At 43.1% G+C, this 16,907-nt stretch overlaps 1 protein-coding gene across 1 annotated transcript; it reads left to right on the forward strand.

Moving 5' to 3' along the window:
* The first annotated feature begins 237 nt into the window (after positions 1–237).
* On the forward strand, positions 238–3,493 carry LOC142255771 (uncharacterized). Its single transcript, XM_075327219.1, has 5 exons — positions 238–286; positions 515–634; positions 1,357–1,500; positions 3,048–3,191; positions 3,309–3,493. Exons 1-5 carry the CDS (start codon positions 238–240, stop codon positions 3,491–3,493), a joined length of 642 nt encoding a protein of 213 aa, XP_075183334.1.
* Positions 3,494–16,907: the final 13,414 nt, after the last annotated feature.

Consider the following 16,907-nt stretch of genomic DNA (forward strand, 5'->3'; position numbering starts at 1 on the left):
GTGACTCAAATAGTTGGGACTACATGGTGGCCAAATCCTTACCATAGTGGTTCCTACATCATTGCAGTGTAATTAAAGTGAATAGGATTGATATTCAATATTACTTTTCTTTAAGTAGATCCTTAAACTGGCTAGGACCCCGATGTACTTGTTGTTTGCAATATTTCTAAGATCTGACTAATCTCCTCCAGGGAGCTGTGAACCGTCCTCTTGACTTGCCCAATCCTCCCCACCACCATGAAGACTCTTCTCACCTTTGCTGTGTTTTTCAGTTTATATTCTACTGGTAAGCTATTTAAGGGAGGGGGGGAGATATTTGGTAACTTAGCGTTCTACATTGTTCATCATGCATTCCAGTAGCCTATGTATTCCTAAGTGTTTTTATAAAACTATAGAGCCTCATGCAACCTATACTGTTCAAGCTTGCAGCAGTGTGTGTGTGTGTGTGTGTCCTTAAGTGTGTGTGTGTGTGTCCTTAATTGTAACTTTTGTAATGTGTCCCTTTATATTTAAGGGCTTGGCCTCTCCTGTATAGCATGCACCACTAATGCAGCCACCTCCTGCAGTGGCAATCAGACAACCTGCAAAGTAGATGAACAATGCATGTCCACATTTACCCAGACAACTGCTGCTGGTAAGTGCCTCTAAGTTAGTTGTACCCCCCCCCCCCCCCCCCTCTTCTCAAATCTTTGACATGTGGGCTGAAAGGGGCACTGGGTGGTGGTGTTGCACGAAGCACCTAAATGAAATGGTGATACTACTTGCCACCTCCCCTGGAATATATTTCTGGAGAAAGGAGCAACCTTCAGGAGCTTACAAGACTCCAAATCGCGCTAAACCAAAAACAATCAGCCTGCAGTGCTTAAAGATGGCCGCCCTTCTTAAAAGAGGTATGCAAATTGCCTCTTCTGAAAAACTATAGGATGGCTACATCCAATAGGTAGCACTAAGTCAATCTAGACCCTTGCCATATGACTTGGGGATATATAAGCCAAACCTGAATGTCAACTTGCAGACAATGTTTTGGGAGTATTGCCCCTTGTCAGTGTAAAGTATGAGATCTGATTTGGCTAAGACTGGGATCTAAATTGGATATGGAAGATATATTGGTGGCATGGGATAGTTATGGTCTAAGGTGTGGTTGCTGGAGTGCTGCTTATCGGACCCCCACTGATCTGATTCTGAAGACCAATCCTGTGGGTGGGCCATTAACTAATGTACGTGCTCAGAATGGTTTTCCTTCATCGTGTCAAATGCCTCAATGTACTAATGGGCAATGAAGAGGCATATAAAAATGTACTAATGTGAAGTCTCTGAAAAATGTCTTACTTTTTTTTTTTTTTTTTTTTCTTCTAGATGGTAAGAAAACCTTCACTTTTGATAGATATTGTGGAGATGCCACCCAGTGTAACACCATGGGAAGCATGACCAGTTTCCTGTCCACCGAAACCAATAGTACTTGCTGTAATACAGACTCTTGTACCCCGCCACAGCCGACCTGTAAGTACTGGCACCTTGGAATGATTTGGGTCACAAATGAAAACAAGTCCTCTGCTTGATTGTTGCATGCTTGCCAGTGGCGTAACTAAAGTTCGATGGGCCTTGGTGCTAAGATCAGACCGCGTGGCCCCCCCCCCCCACATATTGGTCATATGTATGTATATACTAAGCGTTCAAAATCCTATAGAAATGTGACACCCTGGCCTATCAGGTCGTCACAGGGTATTGTGCAATCTGCCCTTCTATGCAATATCCACCTCCTCCCTTTGTTATGGGTCCCTAAACAAATGGTGTTGCCAAAGGCCAGCTAATCAAAATCCTAGGAACACTCTGCACCAGACACACCAGTGGACGGCCTGAGTGGAATAGGGTCGCCCACTGGGGGGGGGGGGGGGGGGGGGTTGGTTAAGGGGAGGTAAGGAGTCAGTCAAAGGGAGAGTGTAGTGTTGGAGGTGAAAGTGAGAGTAGGTCAGGAGCTTGGCTCCGTGAAGTACTAGGTAGCAGACGTTGGTCTGGGCCTGGTAGGAGCTGAACCCCTCCCATTTCAGCTGGAAGATCACACTCAGTCACACACCTCAGTCAGTGCCTTCAGGCCTCCTGCACCCCCTGGGACTGGTTGCGATCGTAGGCACAATCCTACATCCAAAAAAAGTTCCTTCACATTGACAAACTACTTCTTCCCTCAAATTACTTCTTCCCTCAAATTAACACTACATATTGTGGTCCAGGTGCATCCACCATGTCTGGATTTAGTGCAGGTCTCCTGATCTTAATGGCTTTGTAGTCATGGGTCGAGAGACTTGTGACCAGTCCAGATATTGTGGTCCATACTCGGGCCGTGAACGTCAAATGTGCAACTCTTGAAAGAACATCTAGTGAGGGATGGGCTACCCTGATTACTAGTATTTTTGTGCTTACCGGTAGGTTGCGCCTGTTCAAATTTTAAGCGGTTGTCTAGTTATGGAAGACCCAAATCTTCTACCTGCTCCATTATAGCAGACAAGACTGCAATACCAGAAATGGCCACTAGACATTTCTAGGGAGGACAAAAAACAGATCAACCCATAAAGTTGGAGACCTTTTATCTAGTACATCTATATATAATATATATATTTGCGCACACTTTTGACTGTACCAGAAAGGGAGCGTGCAGCATATCTGTTATACTTGGTCTGATCTTTTTCTCCACCCCCAATATCTATTGGAGAGTGTCTACACCAGTGGTTCCCAAACTCCATCCTCACGACCCCCAACAAGTCATGTTTTCAGGACTTCCTAAATATAGCACAGGTGATGCCTTGATGATGATTCAATCACCTGTTCAATAGTAAGGAAATCCTGAAAACATGACTAGTTGGGGGGGCCATGAGGACTGGAGTTCGGGAATCGCTGATCTACACTCACTTGCGTTAGCCACTCCGGCAAAAAGTTTTGGGTTCTTGAACTAGTTTGGCCTTGTCTGTCAGTGGTTAAGACCAAAGGTGTGGATTGATGCATGGACTGGGTTTGGTTTTCGAGTGGGATATTAAAACTGGTTTTCACTTCAGTAACTAAAAGGAAAGAATCAGAAAATGGAGCCCGTTGTCCCGTCTGCTTTGGCCATAGTATGAGTCAGTGCCTTTCCTCAAATTTAAGGAACTGCACAGGAGATGAGACGTTTTGTGCCGCTTACATGATAAAGACTGACACAGGTAAGTGAGCGGTGCTGCAAATAAAGACCATTCATGTAGCAGGCCTATAGGCAAATCATGTTTGGACTATCCTTCAAGATATTTACCAGAAATATTAAACTTTTTTCTGTTTTTCAGAAAATACCGTCATTATGGGCTGTGCCAGTCGGTCTTTTTGCCATACGGCTCAAAGTCAAAAACTCACAGATGGGAAAACCACACAAGTGATGGCAAGATGTATCGGGAGTGGGAGCGACAGCCTGAAGGCCCAAGTCTTCTACCTCCTCCCGGTCCTTCTGGTGACATTGATTCATGGTCTCTAAATTGAAGAGGGGGGGGAAAATACATTGGCCAACTGGCTGAAGGAAGAACTCACGGGACTGACACTCTAGAGATAAGATTAGTAAAAAAAACCTGTGGTTGCAAAGTCTGACGGAGAATTTTTTTGATATTTGACATGTACATTTTCTATGAAGTGTTTTGTATAGTTTGTCAACCTGATTTAATAAATTATGTATTTTTGGAAATCTTGTGGTGCTGTCTGTGTGCAAAAGTAATCTGGATGACAAAGGATAATAAAAATTGGTTACTGACCCACATATAACAACGTTGGTGGCCACAGTAGTAAAGGGACTAGCGATGAGTGAATCATTGGCTTCTCGGCACAGGGGAGACATTTCTGGTTTGCCACTGGGCTTCCTTTGCCGTCACTGCTCAAGCTCAGATAGGAGGAAAAACTGCAAAACTGTTTTCAGCAAATGTAAGGCACCAGGTGGAGGAACTATTTTAGGATGTGTTGACAGCAACTTCTCTACTAGCCACATACTTACGATGCTGAGGTCATATCAAAAGACCTGTGGCCAGTCCAGAAATTCCGATCTATGCATGGATGGTGGAACTTGGCTGTATGACACACTGGCGTTTTGCTAAAAGGGGCTTGTCCAAGATAAGAATACATGACTTCCACCTTTCGGAAACCACCAAACACATGGGGGGTTTTAGTATAAGGTAGCTGCATACTACTAAAATTGACCTTTTTGCCAAGTCCACTCATTTTAGGAACAAATATTAGATGACTCAGCCATAAAAAGTAGGTTATCGTCCAGATCTCCATGGATTTGGCTGCAGTGCATGTGTGGCAGCCCTGAGGCTCTGGTCGCCATAGGGTATTGCACCTCAGTTAAGGTGCAGTATCCAGCTCAGGTAAAAGGGGTTAATCACCGGTGTTTCATATCCACACACTACATACAGCTTGGGAACCTTCTCACAGGGTTGTATGGCTCAGGGTAGGCAGGGGCTGGCCATCACAATACACGGGACTTCCCCCTGATCACTGAAGTAAGACAGCTTGGGGGGTGGGGGTCCACTTGGGGTAGATATAGGCGCTACACAATGACATCAAACAGATCCGTCGGGACTGTAGCTCTGACAAGACACCTTGAACTTTACTAGGCTTGGAGCGGGAGTTTGGCCAGGGTACCTAACCACACAGGGGGATATCCTAGACAAGGGATTTTCTCCTGCTCTCTCTTCAAACACCAGTGGTGGCCCCTTTACTTGCCTGGGATTGACTGAAGCCCATTTAATAGAAAATAATTCTGGCACACTTGGAGACAATATGAAGAGGAGAAAATCTTGAAATGCTTAAATGGTTTTATTTTGTGCATAGATCAAAAAAGAAGTTGATGATAATTCATCCATCCAACGTTTCGACCATTTGAGGTCTTTATCAAGGACAAATTTATCTAATGTAACAAAAACATACGCACCATTAGTGCATGAAAACAAAACATGATTATGGCATTCATTATAACAAAAGTCTCTGATAACATCATGATAGCACATAACCAAATAAAGACATACATATACTTATAAAATCCATGTGCTGAAAAACAGTGAAATAGAAACCTAATAAAGGAACAAAGCTCATGAAGGGTACACTTATCATTCGGCAAATGAGGGCAGTAGTGACCCACCTAAATGATCAAATGTATGGTATATATTCAAGACTATGAAGACATCATAATGCAATCAAAGAGATGAATAAAGATGTGATCCTATGTGGGAGACAAAAACAGATAAGTATCGTGTACATGACATATAACCATGCAGATAAGAAGAGTTTCATTCTTCGGCAATAACTGTCTACAGATGTGTCTTTCCCCACTTATACCTTATGCACTGGAGCAAATTGATGATCAGTAGTGGTGACCCTTTTCAGAGGGAATGGGATATAGATAATTCTAAATGCAAGTGGATATAGATATGCGCATTAAAATAATATATGGATTATTTTAACCATATGATTAAAGTGAACTAATGCATCCTGAAGGAGAGTAGTATACCTGGATAAACTATTTCGCTGTCAAAGGTAGATACCTGAGAGCATCAGGGAAAGTTTCGTGTTTCCTTCACTGATGGTTCCTCAGTTGCCTCAGAAGAAGGGGAATATTCTGAGCAAGAGAGTCACATATACTTGCATTACCGCATAAAGTAGGGAGAAGACACATATACAATGACTTCTGTGTATTACATAACATATGGTAAGAAGGCAAAAACTACCTGAAAAATGCAGAGATAGTATACTAATACTTGCACTGAGGAATTCACAACGGCCTCAGGGTAACATCAGTGCTATGGACAAAATATGTGAACATCAGGAGTTACAAGTAGAATAGGAAAAACCAGTATAAGGTACATGTTGTAGGATAAAGAAGTACCCAAATTACCTTAATATTGTTCCAAAAAGGTGAACATGTATGGGATCATATAACAAAGAGGACTCCTTGTGGGGTTCTCAAAGAGACCCTATGGAAAATGTATACATTTTAAGTGTCAAATAGTATACGTGACAAAAATGGTGGGCTGATATAGACACATACCTGAGGTATTCAAGGTATTAGAAGCAGGGAAGAGCTATTGAGCCATATATGGTGTCACGTATCTAAATAAAAATATGGAGAGTGCATAAATAATGCTGTTCCATCATGTTAAAGGCTCAGGAAAAGACGTACACATACCTTGCGTTGGTGATATAGGGTATGGGCCCCAGGGAGACGTGCACTGTGCGGTGGTGGTGTGTCCTTATATAGTGGGAGCAGTGCAGCGTCCACCATCCTGCTTCCTGGATGGTGGAACGCAGTGTGGGCCGGTGGAGCGCACGCCGCGCATGCGCAGCGCGGCGCGCCGCACCGCGCATGCGCCCGGAGCGCAGCATCAGCCCAATGGGAGAAGATGTGACAGGGGAGGTGTGTAAGTGTATGGGAACCAGGGATTGGCCTGTGAATCGCACCGAGAACGCGCACAGCGCCACCTAGTGGCCCAGCACGCGCGCCCAGCACGGAACACAGGCCAAAGTGAGTGACAGCAAGGTGAAAATGCTGAGTAGCTGTGCCCAGCAAGCACACAGCGCCCATTCATTGGCACAGTGCGCCAGAGTGGCACAAAACAGGACAGAGGAAATGACATGCAAAGTCTAACAACTAGATATGTGAATGTGTGAGATCCTAATATAAAGGATTACGGTGTGCTGGCCTGTGAATTGCGCATGGCAAATGCGCAGTGTCGGGCCATTTACACCAACGCATGAGCCAGGTACAGAGCACAAGTCAGTAAAACATACCAAAAGACGACATTATACAGAGTGCACAATAACAGAGAATCTTGGTGATGGTCCCTTAAAGCTGAGCGTAGTTGTGGTGATGACACAAGATTGGTGCAAGGACGGTGAAGAAATCAAGTAGGAGGTGGAGCCTGGAACGAAGAAAAAACAATTTAGGGAGAAATACATGTCACTATGTGTAGTAGAATGATATTCTCACTTATCCTTATACTGGGTTTTTGACAATCATATTGTAGATGACCACTCAGAGGCTGAAAAGCAACAAAAGTCGACCAAACTCAATTAATATAATAAATATTCAAGGTAACGTAAACTATCGAACAGTAAACTTCATTAAATGCACATATCGTGTTCCCTATTAAGACCTCTTGGTTCCAGCGTATTCAGGGTAAATATCCAATAGGATTCCCTTTCCTTTAGGGTACGTATTCTGTTACCACCCCTTCTAGGTATGGGTACATGTTCCAGTATCTGGTACTTCAATTGCGCGATCGTGTGACCATATGTAATAAAATGATACGGGATAGGGAGCATCATCTGTTTGCACCTGATAGTGGATTTGTGTTTACTGATGCGGTCTCGGACATGTTGGGTGGTCTCCCCAACATATCCGAGACCGCATGGACACTTAATAAGGTAAACTACAAAAGAGGATTCACATGTAAAAAATCCCTGTATGGAAAAAATTCGTCCTGACAAAGGGTGAGTAAAGGTGTCACCCCTGGTGAGATTGTTGCACTGTATGCAGTGGTGACACGGAAAATTGCCTTTTTTGGGAGTACCGAGAAACGTTTGCCTCGGTACAATCTTACTGGAACCTATGTCAGCCCTTACAAAACTGTCCCGGAGATTACGCGGCCTCTTGTTACAAAATAAAGGGGGTACACTGAATTCGCTAACCTCTGGATAAGCCTTATTCAGGAGCGGCCAGTGTTTACAGACTATGCTCTTAATAAGAGGAGAAAAAGGATGATAGGTGTTTATACACGGAATGCGTGGGATATTCTTCCCAGTAGTGGGTCTTTGAGAAAATTTCTTATTGGCAATATCAATAGGATATCCCCTCTGGAGAAACTTCATACTCATTTCTGAGGATCTTAGGTCACGTTGTGCTGGGTCAGATACAATTCGCGCCACACGCTGATGTTGGGAAATAGGAAGACTTTGTTTAGTGTGACGGGGATGGCAACTTGTAAAATGCAGAAGACTATTACGGTCGGTCGGTTTTACATACAAATCCGTGCTAAGGATGCCGTCAGACGATATTACCATGGTATCTAAAAAATTGATATTATGGCTATCAAATTGAATGGAAAAGGTGAGACCTAGTGTGAGAGAATTGATCTCTGTGTGAAACTGTGATAAAGAAGCGACATCACCCCGCCAAATGAGGAAGATGTCGTCAATATACCTTTTCCATGTAATCACATGTTCCAACCATAGTGGATGATTGTATATGTGTAATTCTTCAAAATGCGCCATAAAAATATTAGCATACGGGGGTGCCAAATTAGAACCCATCGCGGTCCCCCGTTTCTGTAAATAAAACTGGTCTTGGAACAGAAAGAAATTATTTTCTAGAACCAGTTGAAGGAGATCAATGCAAAATTGATTCTGTAAAGGAGAGTGAGTACTATGTCTATTCAAAAACCATTTTACTGCCTGTATGCCATCAAGGTGTTGAATGCTAGTATAAAGACTATTGACATCAAGGGATACCAAAAGACATTCAGGAGGCAACAACCCTATGGATTGTAAATGTGTCAAGAAGTCGGAAGTGTCCTTAAGGTATGACTTGATGTTGGGTATGAGAGGAGTGAGGATTCTCTCAACTGTGATAGCAAGGGGCGATAAAACGGATTCTGTCGAAGCGACAATCGGGCGACCGGGAGGATGGCTCATGTTTTTATGAACCTTGGGTAAGGTATAAAACACCGGTATGATGGGGTGGGCTTTAATGAGAAAATCAGCTAGTTTCTGATCTATGGTATTATTGGCCAAATAGATACGGATAATGTGTTTAATGAGTCCCTGAATATGGGATGTTGGATCACGTGAAATAGGTACATAAGTACTTGTATCCCCTAATTGGCTCAAAATCTCATCAATGTAGTATTTCTTGTTGAGTACCACAATGGACCCACCCTTATCGGCCGGTTTGATAACGATATTGGGGTTATTTTTTAAATCCCGTATTGCACGACTTTCTTCTATAGTAACATTACGTTTGATCTTGAATTGACCCTCATCCACTGTCCTTAATGTATGATTAATGTCTCTAGAAACCAAAGCAACATACGTCTCGATGGGGTGATACGTCTTAGGAGGGTTGAACGAACTCGGGACTCTAAGGTCCAATTGTTTCAACCGAAACATGGTATCGGATTCAGTCGGAGTATTAACGACCGTTGTGGCTTTATCAGTACTAAAATGAGCTTTTAGTCTCAAGGTCCTAAAAAACCTCCTCATCTCCTGGTCTAAAACAAATGTATTGAGAGGTGGAGTCGGACAAAATGATAACCCTTTTTGTAGTACCTGGGATTCAATTACAGACAAGTTGTACGAAGAAATGTTATACACTAAATTGGTACCTGTGATCTGGTTTGCATGTGATATGTTGATGGTGCTACCGCGGCCCCTCTTACTCCTCCTCGTTTTCCTCTTTGGTTTGGCCGCTGTGCTAAAAAACGAGACTGTCGTGAGGTATACTGTTCTGTATCCGATCCGGATGATGTTGAATACCGATGATACTGTGTTGGTCTCCTAGGAATATCTTCCACAAATTGCCAACGATAGACCCGATTTTTGGCATAATCTTCTTGATCTCTTAAAAACTTAGACCTTTTCCGTTCTTGAAGAGTCTTACTGAATTCAGCAATAGTGGCTTTGGTTTTAGAGTGGATCCTCTCCCACTCTGCAGTGGGAATCGTGTTCTGAAGTTGCTGTTCGATCGAACTGATGTTGTGTCCCAGGTCCTCAATTTCTTTTTGCAGGAATTCAATCGTCAAAATTATAATGTCCATTGAACACTTATTAACTATACTCTCGAATTTTGAACAATATTCGGGTTTATCTGAAAAAAGAGTCGGTTTCAGTGATACTCGTAAGCCCCTTGGAATGCGTTGCACTCTATGATACTCCGCTAGAGTGGCACAATGCAATTCCAGCGCAGTATGCCTTCTTAATTCTTTTTCATAGTCCCTGGTACGTACTTCTTCATTGGGTACTGATAAAAATGTATTGGGTATAGTCACCCTGGACAATATGTTACTGACCTCATCAGCATCATATGAGAAGGTAGTAAATGACATATGGAAAAGTAGGCAAAAAATAGGCTGGAGCTCAGGTAAAAAAACCAATCACTGCAAAACGATTATTCCTGGCTCACAGCGTTAAATTTAGGTGCTCAGAAAAAGCAGCAAGTCTAATAGAAAATAATTCTGGCACACTTGGAGACAATATGAAGAGGAGAAAATCTTGAAATGCTTAAATGGTTTTATTTTGTGCATAGATCAAAAAAGAAGTTGATGATAATTCATCCATCCAACGTTTCGACCATTTGAGGTCTTTATCAAGGACAAATTTATCTAATGTAACAAAAACATACGCACCATTAGTGCATGAAAACAAAACATGATTATGGCATTCATTATAACAAAAGTCTCTGATAACATCATGATAGCACATAACCAAATAAAGACATACATATACTTATAAAATCCATGTGCTGAAAAACAGTGAAATAGAAACCTAATAAAGGAACAAAGCTCATGAAGGGTACACTTATCATTCGGCAAATGAGGGCAGTAGTGACCCACCTAAATGATCAAATGTATGGTATATATTCAAGACTATGAAGACATCATAATGCAATCAAAGAGATGGATAAAGATGTGATCCTATGTGGGAGACAAAAACAGATAAGTATCGTGTACATGACATATAACCATGCAGATAAGAAGAGTTTCATTCTTCAATGGACCGGCCGATAAGGGTGGGTCCATTGTGGTACTCAACAAGAAATACTACATTGATGAGATTTTGAGCCAATTAGGGGATACAAGTACTTATGTACCTATTTCACGTGATCCAACATCCCATATTCAGGGACTCATTAAACACATTATCCGTATCTATTTGGCCAATAATACCATAGATCAGAAACTAGCTGATTTTCTCATTAAAGCCCACCCCATCATACCGGTGTTTTATACCTTACCCAAGGTTCATAAAAACATGAGCCATCCTCCCGGTCGCCCGATTGTCGCTTCGACAGAATCCGTTTTATCGCCCCTTGCTATCACAGTTGAGAGAATCCTCACTCCTCTCATACCCAACATCAAGTCATACCTTAAGGACACTTCCGACTTCTTGACACATTTACAATCCATAGGGTTGTTGCCTCCTGAATGTCTTTTGGTATCCCTTGATGTCAATAGTCTTTATACTAGCATTCAACACCTTGATGGCATACAGGCAGTAAAATGGTTTTTGAATAGACATAGTACTCACTCTCCTTTACAGAATCAATTTTGCATTGATCTCCTTCAACTGGTTCTAGAAAATAATTTCTTTCTGTTCCAAGACCAGTTTTATTTACAGAAACGGGGGACCGCGATGGGTTCTAATTTGGCACCCCCGTATGCTAATATTTTTATGGCGCATTTTGAAGAATTACACATATACAATCATCCACTATGGTTGGAACATGTGATTACATGGAAAAGGTATATTGACGACATCTTCCTCATTTGGCGGGGTGATGTCGCTTCTTTATCACAGTTTCACACAGAGATCAATTCTCTCACACTAGGTCTCACCTTTTCCATTCAATTTGATAGCCATAATATCAATTTTTTAGATACCATGGTAATATCGTCTGACGGCATCCTTAGCACGGATTTGTATGTAAAACCGACCGACCGTAATAGTCTTCTGCATTTTACAAGTTGCCATCCCCGTCACACTAAACAAAGTCTTCCTATTTCCCAACATCAGCGTGTGGCGCGTATTGTATCAGACCCAGCACAACGTGACCTAAGATCCTCAGAAATGAGTATGAAGTTTCTCCAGAGGGGATATCCTATTGATATTGCCAATAAGAAATTTTCTCAAAGACCCACTACTGGGAAGAATATCCCACGCATTCCGTGTATAAACACCTATCATCCTTTTTCTCCTCTTATTAAGAGCATAGTCTGTAAACACTGGCCGCTCCTGAATAAGGCTTATCCAGAGGTTAGCGAATTCAGTGTACCCCCTTTATTTTGTAACAAGAGGCCGCGTAATCTCCGGGACAGTTTTGTAAGGGCTGACATAGGTTCCAGTAAGATTGTACCGAGGCAAACGTTTCTCGGTACTCCCAAAAAAGGCAATTTTCCGTGTCACCACTGCATACAGTGCAACAATCTCACCAGGGGTGACACCTTTACTCACCCTTTGTCAGGACGAATTTTTTCCATACAGGGATTTTTTACATGTGAATCCTCTTTTGTAGTTTACCTTATTAAGTGTCCATGCGGTCTCGGATATGTTGGGGAGACCACCCAACATGTCCGAGACCGCATCAGTAAACACAAATCCACTATCAGGTGCAAACAGATGATGCTCCCTATCCCGTATCATTTTATTACATATGGTCACACGATCGCGCAATTGAAGTACCAGATACTGGAACATGTACCCATACCTAGAAGGGGTGGTAACAGAATACGTACCCTAAAGGAAAGGGAATCCTATTGGATATTTACCCTGAATACGCTGGAACCAAGAGGTCTTAATAGGGAACACGATATGTGCATTTAATGAAGTTTACTGTTCGATAGTTTACGTTACCTTGAATATTTATTATATTAATTGAGTTTGGTCGACTTTTGTTGCTTTTCAGCCTCTGAGTGGTCATCTACAATATGATTGTCAAAAACCCAGTATAAGGATAAGTGAGAATATCATTCTACTACACATAGTGACATGTATTTCTCCCTAAATTGTTTTTTCTTCGTTCCAGGCTCCACCTCCTACTTGATTTCTTCACCGTCCTTGCACCAATCTTGTGTCATCACCACAACTACGCTCAGCTTTAAGGGACCATCACCAAGATTCTCTGTTATTGTGCACTCTGTATAATGTCGTCTTTTGGTATGTTTTACTGACTTGTGCTCTGTACCTGGCTCATGCGTTGGTGTAAATGGCCCGACACTGCGCATTTGCCATGCGCAATTCACAGGCCAGCACACCGTAATCCTTTATATTAGGATCTCACACATTCACATATCTAGTTGTTAGACTTTGCATGTCATTTCCTCTGTCCTGTTTTGTGCCACTCTGGCGCACTGTGCCAATGAATGGGCGCTGTGTGCTTGCTGGGCACAGCTACTCAGCATTTTCACCTTGCTGTCACTCACTTTGGCCTGTGTTCCGTGCTGGGCGCGCGTGCTGGGCCACTAGGTGGCGCTGTGCGCGTTCTCGGTGCGATTCACAGGCCAATCCCTGGTTCCCATACACTTACACACCTCCCCTGTCACATCTTCTCCCATTGGGCTGATGCTGCGCTCCGGGCGCATGCGCGGTGCGGCGCGCCGCGCTGCGCATGCGCGGCGTGCGCTCCACCGGCCCACACTGCGTTCCACCATCCAGGAAGCAGGATGGTGGACGCTGCACTGCTCCCACTATATAAGGACACACCACCACCGCACAGTGCACGTCTCCCTGGGGCCCATACCCTATATCACCAACGCAAGGTATGTGTACGTCTTTTCCTGAGCCTTTAACATGATGGAACAGCATTATTTATGCACTCTCCATATTTTTATTTAGATACGTGACACCATATATGGCTCAATAGCTCTTCCCTGCTTCTAATACCTTGAATACCTCAGGTATGTGTCTATATCAGCCCACCATTTTTGTCACGTATACTATTTGATACTTAAAATGTATACATTTTCCATAGGGTCTCTTTGAGAACCCCACAAGGAGTCCTCTTTGTTATATGATCCCATACATGTTCACCTTTTTGGAACAATATTAAGGTAATTTGGGTACTTTTTTATCCTACAACATGTACCTTATACTGGTTTTTCCTATTCTACTTGTAACTCCTGATGTTCACATATTTTGTCCATAGCACTGATGTTACCCTGAGGCCGTTGTGAATTCCTCAGTGCAAGTATTAGTATACTATCTCTGCATTTTTCAGGTAGTTTTTGCCTTCTTACCATATGTTATGTAATACACAGAAGTCATTGTATATGTGTCTTCTCCCTACTTTATGCGGTAATGCAAGTATATGTGACTCTCTTGCTCAGAATATTCCCCTTCTTCTGAGGCAACTGAGGAACCATCAGTGAAGGAAACACGAAACTTTCCCTGATGCTCTCAGGTATCTACCTTTGACAGCGAAATAGTTTATCCAGGTATACTACTCTCCTTCAGGATGCATTAGTTCACTTTAATCATATGGTTAAAATAATCCATATATTATTTTAATGCGCATATCTATATCCACTTGCATTTAGAATTATCTATATCCCATTCCCTCTGAAAAGGGTCACCACTACTGATCATCAATTTGCTCCAGTGCATAAGGTATAAGTGGGGAAAGACACATCTGTAGACAGTTATTGCCGAAGAATGAAACTCTTCTTATCTGCATGGTTATATGTCATGTACACGATACTTATCTGTTTTTGTCTCCCACATAGGATCACATCTTTATCCATCTCTTTGATTGCATTATGATGTCTTCATAGTCTTGAATATATACCATACATTTGATCATTTAGGTGGGTCACTACTGCCCTCATTTGCCGAATGATAAGTGTACCCTTCATGAGCTTTGTTCCTTTATTAGGTTTCTATTTCACTGTTTTTCAGCACATGGATTTTATAAGTATATGTATGTCTTTATTTGGTTATGTGCTATCATGATGTTATCAGAGACTTTTGTTATAATGAATGCCATAATCATGTTTTGTTTTCATGCACTAATGGTGCGTATGTTTTTGTTACATTAGATAAATTTGTCCTTGATAAAGACCTCAAATGGTCGAAACGTTGGATGGATGAATTATCATCAACTTGTTTGATATATGCACAAAATAAAACCATTTAAGCATTTCAAGATTTTCTCCTCTTCATATTGTCTCCAAGTGTGCCAGAATTATTTTCTATTAGACTTGCTGCTTTTTCTGAGCACCTAAATTTAACGCTGTGAGCCAGGAATAATCGTTTTGCAGTGACTGAAGCCCATGACGGCAGAGACCAGTTCCTGGGTACAGCTTTAAATCAGTGAGTAAAAACCTGAAACCGCAGTTGCCGACTCACACTGATCAGCAATGTCATCTCCCTGTGCTCCTTTGCTTCCAAAGGGCCAACATCCCTCCTTCATCCACCCAGGGCCTTCTCCGCCTGTGGGGAGCAACACAATCACGGCTGCCATAACACCTGCCCCGGCGAGGAATCCTGCAGAGGTGGCTACTCTCTGGCCGCATACCAAAGGTGCCGTCACGATAAATGTTCCCAGATCACCCCACTGTCCCTTTTTGTTTTCTAAACGCCTCGGGTCAATGGAGCAGGGCAAGAACACCCATGACATTGCCCGGCAACGAGTAGGTTAACCTCCCACCCCGTGGGGCGCTGCACATGGACGTGGGTCTCCCAACACAAAGTGTGATGGTCTTCTAAAAATGCATGCCCCAGTTGGGAACCCTTTTGACCAGTCCATGCTTTGTCAGAGATGCATGGATGTCTACATGAGCCCCAAGTGTTATATATCTTCAATAGTATAAGTAAACTTTCTAATATCTTAGATAAATTTACCACTCGCTCTTACCCATAGAGAGTGGATTGTTGGTCCAGAAGGAGAGCTGTACTTGGTCAAGACAGACTTTAACATTCCTGCAATAGACAAATGCTCCAAGTTCTATGGAGACCTGTTTTGGGAGAGCTTGTACCAGAATATACCTGTCCTCACCCCTCCATAAAATCTTAAATGACAATTGGTGCTCATAGGACCCTATGGATTGGGACTTATGGGCGCAGATTCTGGTTCCAGTTCTCCATAGATTTTGAGCACCAGCTGTAATGTGAGTCTGTCTGGACTAAATCCAGATTACCTATAAACTGAAGATTTCAGACCTGGAGGAGAAAGGTCTCTGAAAATTGAGTGTGTGCGATCTATGAAATGAAAACCAGTTTCTCTCTGATCAGGACTGACTTCATATTTATAGAAACAGTTGTGATGTGTAACGAGACTGATTATCATAGCAATTAGAAATATATTATGCTATTATCTATATTTAGTTTTGATGTAAGGCCAGTTTTACAGGTGTACTGCAGGCACAAATCCCAAAAGTGGGATGATAGAAACCCACATTCTACCATTTTCAGGTTTACTCAATAGTCCTTTCCCAGTTGGTCATTTCCCACCCCCTGTCTCCTTGGCTAGCTCATCAAATTTGGACCTGTTAATGTGGCGCCCTGGACAAGCCAGTACGTCAGAAGCACTACACCAACACACCCCACACCCCGGTCAGGCACACCAAAGTCAAACAAAAATCCTTGTTGCCTCCCTCCAGGGGCTGATGTCCACACCAGGGGGTGGGCCAGGCGGTTGGTCCCGCCCACCGAGGAGTTCACATTCCTGGAGGCGGGAAAAGGAGATCAGATAGTTTGGAGTTCAGGAGAAGTGGTAAAGGAGAGATCTGACAGCATCCGGGTGTGTGGCCCGGACAGTACAGCAAGGTTGGCAGACGGTGGTGACCGTCTACAGGAGAGGCCTATCGGAGCCAGCCGTAAGGACCGTGGACGGGCGGTGGCCCGGCGGTACTGGACCGGTACGCAAAGAGAAGCCAGCACCAACCAGCAGGGCTTACAGACCCCGACAAGGCTAGGAGTTGCCGTTGAAATTGTCAAATCCGTTAGCGAAGGGAACCTCCGGGGTTTCCCAGCAGCCAAGTCCCGACAGAAGGCAACAGTCCAACCGAGAGAGGGAAACACAGTCACCGCCAAGGCTACAGTTCCCAGGGCCAGAGCAAAAGGGGCTCCTTCAGCAACCTTCAAAGCTGGGGAGCGGGTTACCGGTGGGAACCCACTGGAACTGATTACACTACACA

This window comes from Anomaloglossus baeobatrachus, chromosome 11, assembly GCF_048569485.1.
Source record: "Anomaloglossus baeobatrachus isolate aAnoBae1 chromosome 11, aAnoBae1.hap1, whole genome shotgun sequence".
In the NCBI taxonomy this organism is placed as follows: Eukaryota; Metazoa; Chordata; class Amphibia; order Anura; family Aromobatidae; genus Anomaloglossus; species Anomaloglossus baeobatrachus.